This window comes from Capronia epimyces (assembly GCF_000585565.1).
Source record: "Capronia epimyces CBS 606.96 chromosome Unknown aczIQ-supercont1.2, whole genome shotgun sequence".
NCBI classification, from domain to species: domain Eukaryota; kingdom Fungi; phylum Ascomycota; class Eurotiomycetes; order Chaetothyriales; family Herpotrichiellaceae; genus Capronia; species Capronia epimyces.
Genome location: NW_006912905.1, coordinates 3,657,111 through 3,671,577, shown reverse-complemented (window position 1 = coordinate 3,671,577; position 14,467 = coordinate 3,657,111). Strand labels below are relative to the sequence as shown.

The following is a 14,467-nucleotide window of genomic DNA, read 5'->3' as shown; positions in this document are numbered from 1 at the left end:
AGAAGAATTAACTGCCCGTGCCTGGCCCGTGTTGTCTGGTGGCATTCTTCAGCTTTGACTAGAACTGGTACATATACATGCAGGTACTGTATCTCCAGAGCCTATGCGATGTATACATCCTGTAGGTAGGACACAGGTAGGTGGGTGGGTGTCAGTCAGTCAGGCAGCTCCGGCTCGGGTCCCGGTCCGGGTCCTCAGGCTACCTTACAGCAAGTACCTAAGGATGTGAACTTACTAACTATATAGTACTGCCCCCTGACCTAGGCAGCCTTCTGGAGTGTAGCGTACTGTAGTATACCTACCTAGCCCTGACCTGGTCAGGGTCGCCTGCTGTAATGTAACATAGTTTGGTATACCTACCCCTGACCTAGCCAGCCTGGTGTAATGTTGTAGTATAATCCCTGGCCTGGTTAGGCTCGGTCTTCTGTAAATATCATACTACTGTAACCCCTATCCTGACCCTGCCAGACTCAGAATGAGTGAGGAGGCTAAGGCCACAGAAGCCAGGAGACCGTCTTGAGAGAGATCCAAACTGTTGGAAAAGTCAAATTGTTACAGGAGCCTGAGCCGGAAGAGAAGATGGGGTTTTGTCAGAGATGCAGTGTGGAAATAGGTTTCGGCTTGTCGTAGGCTGTAGGCTGAGGGGCCTGGTCGACCTGGTACTGCAGTTGCAGGTTTGACGTACAGCACACTAGACTGGGGCTCGAAGCTACATAGCTAGACCTGAGCTGGGTTTCATTCAAGGTTGTGTTTGTATCTTTATTTCCCGGCTCTTCTCTTCGCTGTCCCACTGTCTGTGTCTTGTCCGTCACAGAATATGTTCTGCCCACTGGGATTGTATGGATCAATATTGACTTGCTGGCCCAGACTATGAGGAGTTGTGTCAGTAGCGTCGACATGGGATTGGAACTAGTCCAGTCTCTGAAAGTTGGGATTGGGATTGGGATTGGGATTGCAGGCCGGAGATAGATCGATGTAGTGTATATAAACCGAACAATCCAACGGCGTCCTAGACAAGTGAAGGTCGAGCGATCCTCATGGAGACAGGTGCAACCCTCACAATATGAGGAGCTTGCCATGCCGGGTTTTTGGTCGAGGTCAGCTCGGTTTCGCCGTCGTGTCAAAGTCCAATACCACCTGGGCCGTCTTGGAGTTCAAGTGTTGTGGTTAACTGTGCTTGACTGTGGCTGTCGGTCGCTCTTGACGCACACAGGACGAAGGGTTGACCCTAACCCTACCCCTAACCCTCATCTGACGACCAATCCAAACTGCGGGAGATTTGCCGTTCTCGATCCGCCGTAACTGCCTCTGCATCCGGCTGCGACCCTCGACCTCATATGATATCATGGCATTGGCCAAGACGAAGACAGCCATACTCAATACGAGTACTTGCCGCGCCTCTGTCGGTATCCACAAGACGACATGGCCCAATCGTGAATCATGCCTGCAGACAGCTGAGATCATCATGGCCGGCTGTCACACCCCGCAAAGGGAGCGATCCCGGTGTCGAGAGAGGAGAGCATTTTCCCCGGCGACGAAGGGAGCCAACCACCTGCCTTCCAGCGAAGACGTTGCGCCGGATCGACTTCTCTAGGGGAGCTATCGAGTCTCGGCACCTGGTTGGACGTGCTGGGACTGCCGACCACAACCACGTTGATTGTGAGGGTTAGGTCAGGCTTAGGGTCAGGGCCAGGTCAGGGTCAGTCAGAAATCAAGTGCCGAGTCGGCACAGACCCCTTGCACCCCCCCTGCTGGGGCTTAGGTACTTGCATCGGTCCGGTTCCCAAAGACATCAAGACTTGGTCAGTGTGTTTCCTCCTCGTCAAGTTCCTGACTTCTGACAGGCGCGCCAAAGCCTTAGCTCATGGCCCTGGCTCCATCTCGATGCGGGGACCCCAGGCAAGCGAGTCACGCGTGGGTCATCCATCACCACCACGTCTGGGGGCTTGTCCGATGGTCTGAGAGCTGGAAGCTAGAAGCTGAAAGCAGACAACGGCTCTGCTTCACGGTACTCGGTCCAGTAGGCGAGACGGGGGCGCACACAGACAGTCACACAATGTATATATGCCGTCACTGCGCCTCGTTTGTCCATCCATGGGCATTTCTTGTCTTTCTTTCCCGTTGTTCCCTTTCCCAACGCACCGTCTATCTGTGGAATTGAGGAAGTCTAGTATCACCCAAGATGGAGATGAACTATGATGCGAAGGTAGGTGATTCGTTCCGTTCAATGCGCGAGGCTCGCGAGACCATCCCTGACAAGACTGTAACCGCGGGCTGGCTGACACTCTGTGTGCGGTGCAGGAGCTCCACCGACTCGAGGAGGAGCTCCATGTCGAGCTGCTTCCAGGGACCGAGATCATGGCGGATGTTGGGACGCACCATTTCGTCAAGAGCAGTGGCAAAGCCCACCGAGTCTTGGTTCCGCAACCGACGGACGACGCGCACGATCCTCTGAACTGGTCGGTGCCGTGGAAGATCGCCGCCATTGTGGCCGCCAGCTTCGCCACCTTCATGGAGGGCTTCGGCCCGCTGTCGCTGGCGCCCATGTTTGGCGACTACATCAAGGCCTTCAACTGCTCTCTGCCGGATGCGGTGCAGTTCACCGGGGTCGCCATCCTGGTGCTGGGGTTCAGCAATTTCATTTGGTAGGCACACAGTCGTACAGTCGCACAGTCCTCTCTTGCTGACTCGCACTCCAGGATCCCACTCAGTACCTCGTTCGGTCGGCGTCCCGTCTACATTTTCTCCCTCCTTGTCTGTCTGGGCTCGTCTATCTGGCGCGCCCGTGCTCAAACATATGGCAGCTTCATGGGGGCTTGTGTGTAAGTGACTGTGATCTGATGCGATCCTCTCCTCGGCGATGGCCATGTTGTTTTTGCCCTTTCTCACAGGATGTCCATCTTGTTTTGTGCTTTCTCGCAAGACCTCATAGTAACACATGTTTCCTGCAGTCTCAACGGAATCGGCGCCGGTCCGGCCGAAACGGTGCAGCCAGCCGTCATTGCCGACATCTTCTTCCTCCACGACCGCGGGAAATGGAACACGCTGTACTGGGTGGTGTACATGGGGTCGCTGATGATCTCGCCCATCATCGCCGGCGCCATGTCTTCGCACGTGGGCTGGCGAAACTTCTGGTGGCTCAACACGGCGATGCTGGGCCTGTCGCTCCTCATGATAGTCTTTATGTTTCCCGAGACCAAGTGGCATCGAGCCCATCCGACCGAACTGCGACACGCCGAGCTCCTGACGGACCAGAAAGCGACGGTGGAAACGAGGGAAAACACAAAGGGCGAGGGCGACGTCGAAGCGCCCGTGCCGTCCGACGACCTGGTGGCGGTGATTGCCCCCCACGCGCTCACGGCGGTCGAGACGGCGCAGCGAGACCCGTGGCTCGGCCGCGGCACGCCCAGCAAGACGCAATGGGGCCTGTACACGCCCAACCCGACGCCGATCAAGAGCATCCTGCTGGACCTGTGGATTCCGTGGAAGCTGTTCGCCTTCCCGATTGTCGAGTTCGCCAGCTTCGTGGTCAGCTGGAGCTGCTCGTCCTTCTTGACCCTGAACCTGACGCAGACCCAGGCGTTTGCGGCGCCCCCCTACAACTGGAGCAACCAGACCATCGGCTTCACCAACTTTGCCATTCTGGCCGGCGCCATGATCGGCCTCGCCACGGCCGGGCCGTTTTCAGACTGGGTGTCTGCCCGGGCCACGGCCAGAAACCGCGGCATCCGCGAACCCGAGATGCGGCTGGTCGCCATGATCCCCTACGTGCTCATCATGTACCTGGGCAACATCATTGTGAGCGTCGGCTACGAACACCAATGGCCGTGGCAGGCCATTGTGATCATCGGTTACACCTGCGCCGGCATCCAGGTCGCCGCGCTCCCGGGCATGGTCTCGACCTATGCCGTCGACAGCTACAAACCCGTCGCCGGCAGCCTGTTCGTCTCCATCACCGTCAACAAGAACGTCTGGGGCTACGGCTTCAGCAAGTTCATTACTGATTGGATCATCGCCGATGGCTACATCCCACCCATCATGACCAATGCCTCGTTGATTCTGCTGTGGTGTCTCTTCGCCATTCTGTTCTATTACAAGGGCAAGACCTTCAGGAGGTGGTCGAAGAACAGCTCCGTGCACAGCATGTAAGACTTGCTGCTGGCATGTAAGACATGCAGCAGAGTAGCAGGACATGATTGGGGATCGGACATCGGGCACATAACCTGTGTAACATTTGAATGCTGTACCGTGTCACACTTTATACATCCATACAATTATCCCCGTGAGTAAGACATGCTGCAGAGTAGCAAGACGTGATTGGGGATCGGGATCTCGTGAACATAACCTGTGTAACATTTGAACGCTGCACCGTGTCACAGTCCATGCATTATCCCGTGAGTGAGAGTGCGATGGCAATTGGACAGTAAATGGCTGCCACAGAACAAGAATCGGTGTAGCTCCGTCTCCGGCCTTTTTTGCATGTTATTAGAGTATCCCCCCCTATAACACCTACAGTTGCCACCAGTTGCTACTCCCTACTTCGTACTTCTACCTCTATACTACAGAATACGGAGGATGTGAGCCGCGTTACGCGCTACGCATTAGACGCGCCAAGGCCTCGACGCGTCTCGGAGTGTGACACGTTCGTTCGAAACTGGACTGACGTAATTCTGTTTGTCAAACAGACATCAGACATTGTTTGTGTTAAATAAAAACGCATTCGACTTCAGTCAACTACAGAGCGACGTTGCCGTCGACATTGACAATGGCTCCCATGGGTGCAAAACGAGCAAGACATTCCTTCTCACCTCCACGGCCGGGCAAGAACAAGACCAAAACCGTCCAAATGAGCAGCCTCGCCGGGCGGAAGAAGACCTCAAAAGGCGTAAGCAAGTCGGCCCAGAAACAAGCGCCCGGAAAGAAACAACGGCAACGGGGCACAGGAGGAACGATGCGGGCGATATTGAACGATGCAGATGAGGACGAGGACGAGGAGCAGGACCAAGAAGATACAGCTGTCTCGTACCGTAGGCGCTATGGCAGATATGACGACGACGAGGACGAGTCCGACGAAGAGGATGATGACGATGACGATGATGGACGAGGACAACAGGGCCAAGACGAGGATGAGGAAGACCAACCTGCCCCCCACCCAACCTCGTCACCAGAGCCCGAATTCATCCTGGCCGAAGTAGCGACCACGGCGCCCAGGATATCGAAATCGGTTTCCGGGCCATCAACCACGGCCATGCCCGCAGCGCTGATCCACCGCATCATGCACTCGCAATTCATGGCGCCGGACCAAACGAACATCTCGACCGACGCGCGTGCTTTGTTCGCCACGTACGTGGAGATCTTTGTGAAAGAGGCCATCAGGCGGTGTGTGGACGAGAAGAAGGACAGACAAGGAGTTGGTGAAGCTGCGGTGGACAGTGGTTGGCTAGAAGTCGAGGACCTGGAGAGAGTGGCGACGCAGTTGTGTTTGGATTTTTGACGGAAGCGAGCGGCAACTCTGCTCTGCATGACAGCAGCAGTGTTTGGATTTTTGATGGAAGCGAAGCGGCAACTGCTCTGCATGACATGACATGACAATACTGGTGATGCTGGTACGGTATGATGATGGAACAATACTGGTGATGCTAGTACGGCATGATGATGGGACAATACTAGTGATGCTAGTACGGTATGGATGATGGCCAAGGGTTCGAGCCACGGACGAATATGCCAGGAGAGTGAAACCTGTTCAGGGTTCGAGCCACGGACGGATATGCCAGGAGAGTGAACCCTTGTCCAAGATTGCTCGGCAGCAAAGGGAGGAGAATGGCCTAGGATTCTAATGATACACGCGTAGCAAGCCAAAGGGAGGAGAACGGCCTAGGATTAATGATACACGCCTAGGTAGCAAGGGCAAACGGTCGAGACAAGCCTTAAAATTACAACCCTGCACGCTCCCCTCCTCTCCAGCGATATCTCTGGTTTGTATCCGAACCTACCACAGCATCACTCCGGTACATAGTACAGTGTGGACTAGGCCTCTCCGATCTATTGCGACCACTAGGTGACCATGATGTCCTCGTCAACAGTGGCACCCCCCGAGCTACAGATCATATCGACGATTAATTAGAGTACAATCCAGTACCAGTACATTCTCACCCGAGGGGTGCCCATCAACAATCAACGCTCCTTTTGCTTTTCGGAGTACAGAATACAGGCAATACTCTAGATCAGAAACGATCTCGAGAAAAGATACTAGAGCGGGAACCCTAAGAGGAACATCTCGCTGCCTCTGTCTGACGGCCGCTTTGGGGTGAGTATACCCAACCCTGGGTGAGTGAGCCAACCTTGGGTGAGTATACCCAACCGTAGATGAGTGTATCCAGCCCTGGATGAGTATACCCAACCGTAGATGAGTATACCAAGCCCAGAGTGACTGACGACCTCTGGCGTACCTTTACACGAATATCCAGGATACACGCCGATACGAACTTTTGTTCTATGGATGTGCTGTACTGTATGTGTGGCTACATGAGGCATCTGGCCTAATTCGACAAGGCAAAGGAGGTCGTAGACCGAAGGAGGGGAGGGGAGGGGAGGATACCATCAGAGGAAAGGGCAGCGAGCCTTACTTACCTGGTAGTGCTGCCATCACAGCGGAAGACTGAAGGCCAAGGGCCCCGATCGAACGGACAGGCACAAAGCTACCAGTGCTAGTATCACTACCACTACCACTAGCACTGGTTGCTCTGCTCTGCTCTGCGGGAAGGGAGGACTGGTTTTGCAGCTGGTTTGGGGAGACAAACGAAAACGAGGATAGCACCACTACAGCTAGACTCAGAACCTGCAGTCAATCAACCTCCCTGGCGGATCTGGTCTGATATACATACATATCTACATGCAGGTACAGAAACAGGTACAGGTACAGGTGTAGAAACACCTATAGCTACACAAACAGATACATGGGCAGATACAGCTACAGTTACAGTTACAGATACAGATACAAACAGGAGCTGGGCTGATATTGCAGGTCTGTCTTTCCGTCTCTATAGGGGTACAGTACATTTCTGGGGATTCAGGCCTGACTCCGGCCTCCGTGCCATGTCATGGGTCAATAAGGTAGGTACAGTTTGTATGTATGTTTTGCACGGTCCCAGCCTGTCCTTCAAAATCCTCACTCAGTCGCAGTCGCAGTCTTGCGTCGAGGGGATATCGAGATGTGTCTCCACCACAAGGGAAAACAAAGCAGAACCTCGGTTCTGATATAAGACAACGAAAAAGAAAAAGAAAAAAAGATGGCCGCCATCCATTCCTGAACAGGCATCAAGCCACATAGATCCCCATCCCACACCCACCCCCACTCCCGCTACCAAGGCACAGGGCTCGTAGGTGAGATTGTGACCGTTCGCCCTTTGCATATCGCCCGAGCCGTCAATGGACCGAGACGCCTGAGAGCATCCACGGCGCAACCTCACCAAGGAGAGAGAGCAACCACCACACCTCTAGTGGCGAACCGATCCACTCCTGGTCGGTTGACGAGAGTGTCGAAGGAAGAGACGGAAGACCATTGCCGAGCGCCGTTTCAAACATGCTCCGTACTGCGAACCGCATCCCGCGTACCGACCCAACTGCGTCGTGGACCCCCAAACCTAGGTAGGCACACGTGGGCGCATAGATATGAGGAGCAAATTACCACAGAGCCAGAAGCGCGCCCAACACCAGGCCGGCCGCAGACGACGCATGGCGGACCGGCAAAGAGACAGCGGCTCCCGTGAATGTCGCGGGTGCTACGGCCGTCGTGCTCGTCGAGGGAGGTGCCACCGTCTCCACGGGCGGAGCCTGCACGGCTGAACTGGTGGCTGCACCCGAACCGAAGGTGAAGGTGTCCGTGGCCGCCGGCGGGGCTGGGGGCGGAGGTGGCGCGACAACGCTGCTCGTGGCCGGCGGTGGAGCGGTCACGTTAACTATAGGCAACTGCGCAGCGTTTGCGATGTACTTGTCGATGGTATTGGGCCCGCTGCTGTTCTGATTGATTACCATGGCCATACCCTTTTGGCAGTGGTTCGTCTGGCCGCAGTAGATCCAGATAGGTTTGGTGTCGTTGATCAGCACGTTAAAGACGGGCGTGAAGTCCTCCTTGCCCGTCACGGGCACGAAGCCGGATTTCAAGCCGGGACGGGTGGCCGAGGTCAGGTTTGCCGCGATCGGTTTGCACGGTGCCGCGAAGCTGGATTCGGTGATTGTGTGATTCTATACCGCATCCTGGGTCAGTATGCCGTGCCAGATGTTGGATGCTGGATGGGTCTAGCTACGTACCTTGGGATGGAATTGGAATTGCACGACCGAGCCGACCGGCGCTTCGATCTGGTTGGGGAAGTATTTCAGAGAGCCGTTGGCGTCCGAGACCGACACCACCTGCACGATCAACTCTCCTGCGCTGGTCGCTGCTGGCGGTGGTGCGCCCCCCGTGGGGATCGGTTGGCAGCCCGCCGGGCATGACGCCGCCGCACCCCAGGAGCCGGATCCCGAGCCCTTGTCCGGACTACTCCCGCCGCCCCAAGAGCCACCTCCACCGCTACCGCTGCCCCAGGACGAGTAGTCCGTTGCGACGGCGGAGACCGCGAGGAGCGTGGAGATCAAGAGCGTCTTGAGAGACATTGTTGTTTGATGTTGCAAAAGACCGAGCTGGTGGGGCGCAATATACTCAGGTGGGTAGACAGGCGAGTTGTTCTGACTGAAGAATGATATATGGAGAGACTGACAACGAGCGACCGGCGCAAGCGAGAACCAAAGGTGAACTGCAGTGCGTCAAGCAGCAGAAGGAACGAACAGACCCGACGGAAGAGGTACGGGACCTAGAAAACACGAGGATTTTTGGGGCTTTGGTAAAGGATAGAATGGAGAAAGGAAAGGGATCACCTGAGGGAGACAAACGGGGTCTGCGGTCGACATAAGTAGGCCAACCCGAAGCAAAGGCAATCACATTTTCTTTCACCTAGGATTGTCATGAGGATCTGGATCTCAAGGGATGTGGCACTGCCCGAGTCTCGTCACCTGGTCAAGTGGTGACGCGCCCCTGGAGGAGGCTGAGGACACTGTCGGACATGTGTATCAGATGGCAAGGCCGGCATGAGGCGCGACAGGTGAAGAGCCCCAGCGTAAAGTGGGCGCGGGCGCGTGCAAGGCTATATTTGACACCACAAAGGTACACTGCCTGGAGGCGAGGGAGTGTCGCCAGGTCACCGGCGACGGGCGACGGGGGTTGCGAAGCGCTGCGATGGTTTGAAGAGCGTCGCGAGGGGCGATTCTGAAGCGCCTCCTTGTTTCGACCGGGGTGCCAGGTGTTTCCTGTTTCCGCTTCCGGCAGACCTGCCATTCTAGGACACAGCAGCCTTGGTGCCTTGGCGGTTAGTATTAGTGGTACTAGTGGTACTGGTACAGGAGAATTACCCTGCCGCTTTAGGCCATGCTGCTCTAAGGCCCACGACTGAAGCCGCAGGCTGACTTCACCTCACCTCTCCTCACCTCTCCCTCAATCCTCCTCAACCCTTGGGTGTCTCGACCTTCGTCCTTCACCCTTCACCCCTCACCTTTGCCTGGATACCCTCCTCCTGAAATAGATAGCAATGCTCAGCCTCGGCATTTGTGCACGGATGGCGGTCCGCGCGCAGCCCGGTTGGGCTCTCCGCTCATCACTCCACCGAATTTGCGGGGTCCGGGGAGTCAACTCTGTTATTGCCTCCGAGTCCGGGCCACCTGGGGGAATCGGGAACTTCCCATCGAATCCAGAGTTGAAGCCAGTTACGATGTTGCCTTGGTCCCAGCCGTGGACAAGGCGGTGGTTCTTACAGCGTTTGATTCAGCATGAACAACTCCTTAAGAAAGCCTATTGCGGGTGTACCTGCTTACACCAGGCTCCAGCTTTACACTCTGAAGACTGAAGGAGGCAAAGCCCATCAGCAAGTCCTCGAGCCGGATCACATGGTACAGTGTACACAACTACGTGGAACAGGCCAACTTGATCGCGCAATGATCGCTCCTCGTTTTATTTTACTGGTAGTATCTAGGGTCTAGATTCTTCACATCCAGGTATGGTGTTCTATCCGCATTGGGAGAGAAATCTAGGTCTCGCTCCGTGAAGCCGTGGCCGAGGAAATTGAATCGATTCGTCTGCAACGCACAAGATAGTCAGCTTCTGATTGGGTACATGCCAACCCTGCGAGCATACCTTGTGGTGGTATTTGATGTCAAAGTCCTCATACCGTGGACTTTTGATGAGTTCCATGTAGTGAAGAGCGCTGCCGGGCCAGACGGCGTCGACATTCCCGGTCTTCCTGTTCTTGTCTGGTTCTGCTGTCAATATCCGGTCTCATGCAGCCTAGCACAGGGAGAACTCACACCAGGCATTACAATCTTCCTCCCACACCGTCCCTTTGAACCACGACTGAACATGGTCGTTGAATTCGTCGCTCACGTCTTGTCGCGGAACCCAATACTTGATGTTCTCGGTCTGCATCTTCTTGATGATCTGGAGGGTGTAGTCGACCACCGCGGTCAACGGACCCATGACACTACCGTTCTCGACGGGCCACGTCGGTCCAATGAAGGTGATGTAGTTGGGGATTTCCGGGCAAGCCAGGCCAAAGTAGCCTTTGGGATAGACCTCCCACTTCTTTCGCAGATCTGTACCGTTGAGACCGATCAAGGGGAATCGAGGCCGGTACGAGACGTCGAAGCCCGTGGCGCACACGATCGTGTCAGTCTCGACTACGGTACCGTCATCGCCGATCAGGCCGGTCTCGGTAATCTCTTTGACCCCGGTGAAGTGGCAGTGGACGTTCTCCTTGGTCACGGCCTCCATGCACGGGTCGCCGGGCGCAATGCGTCGACAGCCAACGCTGAATTTGGGGGTGAAGCCCTCAATCAGCCGTTCGTCCTTCAGGAACGTTCTCATGCGCTCCTGGAGCGCCGCCCGGATCGCTTCGTAAGATTTGCCACTCTTGACCATGATGTGGAACAGCTTCATCAGGTCGTTCTCGTACGTTTTGGCGTATTTGACCATGGCTTCGTGGTCCTCGCGGAACAACTTCTTCTCCTCGTCGGTGTCTGTCCAAGATCAGCACCCTTGGCCAGGCAAGCCACATCGGGCACATTCGCAAATACTCACACGTATAGTCCTGGGGCCTCGGTGTACTCCCGGGGGCGTCGTGTTTGAAGAACCAGACACCGGTGCGCACGAAGAAGTCGATTTTCTTTGCGTACGGCTGCATGCCGGGAACCACCTGCACCGCACTCGCTCCGGAGCCGATGACGGCCACTCGATCCTTCTTCCACTCCTCCTGGCCGTACTTGGGATCCCATCCGGCGGTGTGGACCACTCTGCCCTTGAACTTCTCGATGCCCGGGATCTTGGGCATCTCCCACCGGTCCAGGATGCCAATGGCCCCGAGCAAGAGGTCGCAGTCTTCCGTGATCTCCTTGACGCTGCCATCTTCCTGTTTCTGCCGGATCTTGACGATCCAGACTCCGGTCTTCTCGTTGAATCTCGCCTCGACAATCTCGCTGTTGAATTGGATGTATTTGCGGAGGTCCAGCTTGTCCACCACCCCGGTGATGTATTTGTGGATCGTGGCCGAGTTGGAATAGAACTTCGGCCAGTCTGTACACGGTCAGAGTCATCGCCCTAGGAAGCAGACAGACGATTCCATCATACCCGGCGACATGGCAAAGTTGAATTGGTATGTGTGGCTGGGAGCATCGCAAGCGGCATTCGGATAGCGGTTTTGCAACTGCAGAGACGGGAAGCTTCAGCATTCAAGGCAGTGACTCTGGTTCAGACAAACTATACCCATGTGCCTCCCACTTCGGCATTCTTCTCATAAATGACATGGTCTATGTTCTGGCAATTCTTTTCGATCTGGTAGGCCAACATAATACCAGAGATACCGGCGCCAATCGTGAGGACCTTCAGTCGCCGGTTCTCTGGGGCGCCATAAGTCACCAGCGGGATTTGGTATCCCGTTTTGGGGTTGCAGTGGAATTCGGTCGATACTTTTTCGGTGAACAGATTCCCTGGACGGGTAGTTGGCTTCTCAGAGGGGGTGCCATTGGGCTTGTCGCCGTTCAGAATGCCACTCATCTTGTCCAGTATGCTCAATAACTCGTAACTCATCCACTCCAGATCGAACAGACGGCCTCTTTTCTCGATATATAGAGGGATGCCCTTGTCCACGATAAGCAGAACACGGCAGTGGCCCGTTACCGATCACCTCACGAATTTGCTCTCAGTTCTAGCGAAGACATGGCACTCTAGATGCTCGCCCCTCGGGACCTATATGTCGTCCGAGAGCCGGATACCGGGGCAATGCACTGCCCCGGTGGGGAAGAACACCTCATTTACCGGGGCCCCAAGCCACGTCTCCTTTCCAAGTCTTAGGACATGGACGAGCCAGCAAAGCACAACACGGAGGCGGCCCGTCAACGGGAGAAGAAAAGGGCAAGGAGCCCGAGGGTTTGGTCTTCGCCTTCTCCAACTACCGGTATACCAGTCCTGACTACTTAGCCAGCTAGCCAGAATCGGGAAATCTTGGGGTTGGTGTAGGACGAGCTCCGAGTCGTTCTCTATTGAAACAACGTCCTCAGGCATTCCCTCCCCCTCGTACCCCCTTTGGCTGTAGGATCAGAAACGAAACCAGACTGTGTCGGTTGCCGGTACTACAGTATCCAAAGACACAAACACCCTTTCTGCACGCTCTGGGACTTGACTCCTTCCCGATCATCACTCCATCTCCATCTCCAATCACCCACGCAGCTAGACGAGCTCTCAAGACATCCATCGAGGAGGTGGACGCGATGGGATCTCAATCATATGTCGACCCGGAATGGGCCCAATTCTCCAGCAACGTCCCCATTCCAACCTTGGTGGGCTCTCCAGTCGAGCTTCGCCAGATGATGGAGGGAATCAAAGCCCTGCGCCCGTATACCGAGCCCGTTGGGCACACGATCCGCGATCAGGCCATCGACGCTTACCAGGGTGCCAAGGGCACTGTCCGGATCTACACACCAGACGAGGTGCACAAGCCAGCGAAGACAATCATCTAGTACGTGGCCGTTTACTTTGCGGACTCTGCTTCTTCTCTGACACCTCACTCGACAGTCTGCATGGCGGCGGCTGGACCATCGGCGATCTTGTCTCGGAAGATGGAGTGTGTCGACTTCTTTGCACGGAGACGAAATCGATAATAGTCAGCGTCGACTACAGAAAGTAAGTCATCACGCACGGTTCCCATCTTAAGCAACCGTTGGGAGTGCCGGCAGGGCCAGTCGGTTTACGATATGCTGTTCCAGGGCGCCTGAAAACCCATTCCCCGTCCCCTTGGAGGATGCCTGGGCGGGTGTGTTATGGGTACGTGGCACGCCAGTTTCTGCAGAGGTCATGGCTGTGAACTGACTTGGGGTTTGTGATTCAAAAGACATTTGCAAACATCGACTCACTCGGTGGTTCTGCCGACAATGTCTACATCTTAGGCAATAGCGCCGGTGCCAACATGGTGAGCCTTATCCCTTTCTCATGATACGTATCTGTATCGGCCGGCCGTCACGGACGGATTTGATGGTTTCGCATCCGCCAGTCCCAGGCCACGAATTGACCAACTTGTTAAATCGATAGGCTTCTGTCCTCACTCAAAGAGCCCGTGACTCAAGCTCAGGCCCGGTCAGATTCAGGGGCTTGATCCTGCGAAACCCCATGGTGTGTCATCCGCAGGCACATCCCAAAGACCTCAAGTTCGACAGCTACATCGAGAACAAAGATGCTGCCCTTCTCTCGGCGGCCTCGGTTCACAACTTCGCTGACTTCTACAACCCACCTCCGAACGACACGCGGTTCTCATCTCTTTTGACCGAAGATTTCACCGCCTTGCCCCCTACATACATGCAGGTCTCGGGAGGCGACCCATTGAGGGATGATGGACTCAACTACGCCCAGAAACTGGAATCGGCCAGGTAAGGGGTGCCTCGCCCGTTTTTTCCTGACTCCTGATCAGTCTTCTCTTCTTCCCGATCAGCCTTCTCTTCTTCCTGATCAGCCTTCTCTTCTTCCCTCCGGTGCCGATGATCGACTTGGACTTTTCATCCCGTCTGTTAGATCGACTTGAGCCTTATACTGACCAGAGATCAATTTCAACCACGTCAGGGTGCCTGTGAAGGTGGATTTATACCCAGGTGTTCCGCATGCCTTCTTTACCTTTCCCCTGGAATCGGCCAAGAAATGCACCGCCGACCTGTTCAAGGGCATTGAGTGGTTAATGCAGCAAGCCCGTGCCCAGGGGAGCACAGCCTAGCTAGACGTGACTCAGTATATGTAAGTAGTCAGCCGCGTGCAACTCGATCGGTTCGTCGCTATGGCCTCTAAGCCGACAGAATTAGAGGCAGAGGCAGAAGCAGAGGTAGAAGCAGAAGCAGAAGGCTCTAG

At 55.4% G+C, this 14,467-nt stretch overlaps 5 protein-coding genes across 5 annotated transcripts; 3 read left to right on the top strand and 2 right to left on the bottom strand.

Moving 5' to 3' along the window:
- Positions 1 to 2,182: 2,182 nt before the first annotated feature.
- On the top strand, positions 2,183 to 4,149 carry A1O3_03121 (uncharacterized protein; the record flags this gene model as incomplete). Its single annotated transcript, XM_007733260.1, has 4 exons — positions 2,183 to 2,206; positions 2,302 to 2,645; positions 2,700 to 2,822; positions 2,952 to 4,149. 4 exons carry the CDS (start codon positions 2,183 to 2,185, stop codon positions 4,147 to 4,149), a joined length of 1,689 nt encoding a protein of 562 aa, XP_007731450.1.
- Positions 4,150 to 4,765: 616 nt separating this feature from the next.
- A1O3_03120 (uncharacterized protein) lies at positions 4,766 to 5,494 on the top strand (the record flags this gene model as incomplete). Its single annotated transcript, XM_007733259.1, has 1 exon — positions 4,766 to 5,494. The coding sequence occupies one exon, from the start codon at positions 4,766 to 4,768 to the stop codon at positions 5,492 to 5,494; it is 729 nt and encodes a 242-aa protein (XP_007731449.1).
- Positions 5,495 to 7,683: 2,189 nt separating this feature from the next.
- On the bottom strand, positions 7,684 to 8,652 carry A1O3_03119 (uncharacterized protein; the record flags this gene model as incomplete). The annotated part of the gene is made up of 2 exons (XM_007733258.1): positions 7,684 to 8,244; positions 8,311 to 8,652. The coding sequence occupies 2 exons, from the start codon at positions 8,650 to 8,652 to the stop codon at positions 7,684 to 7,686; spliced, it is 903 nt and encodes a 300-aa protein (XP_007731448.1).
- Positions 8,653 to 10,044: 1,392 nt separating this feature from the next.
- Positions 10,045 to 12,133, bottom strand: A1O3_03118 (uncharacterized protein; the record flags this gene model as incomplete). Its single annotated transcript, XM_007733257.1, has 6 exons — positions 10,045 to 10,164; positions 10,223 to 10,338; positions 10,393 to 11,100; positions 11,162 to 11,653; positions 11,708 to 11,783; positions 11,843 to 12,133. The coding sequence occupies 6 exons, from the start codon at positions 12,131 to 12,133 to the stop codon at positions 10,045 to 10,047; spliced, it is 1,803 nt and encodes a 600-aa protein (XP_007731447.1).
- Positions 12,134 to 12,846: 713 nt separating this feature from the next.
- A1O3_03117 (uncharacterized protein) lies at positions 12,847 to 14,002 on the top strand (the record flags this gene model as incomplete). Its single annotated transcript, XM_007733256.1, has 5 exons — positions 12,847 to 13,094; positions 13,151 to 13,258; positions 13,342 to 13,399; positions 13,467 to 13,544; positions 13,664 to 14,002. 5 exons carry the CDS (start codon positions 12,847 to 12,849, stop codon positions 14,000 to 14,002), a joined length of 831 nt encoding a protein of 276 aa, XP_007731446.1.
- Between the last annotated feature and the right edge of the window lie 465 nt (positions 14,003 to 14,467).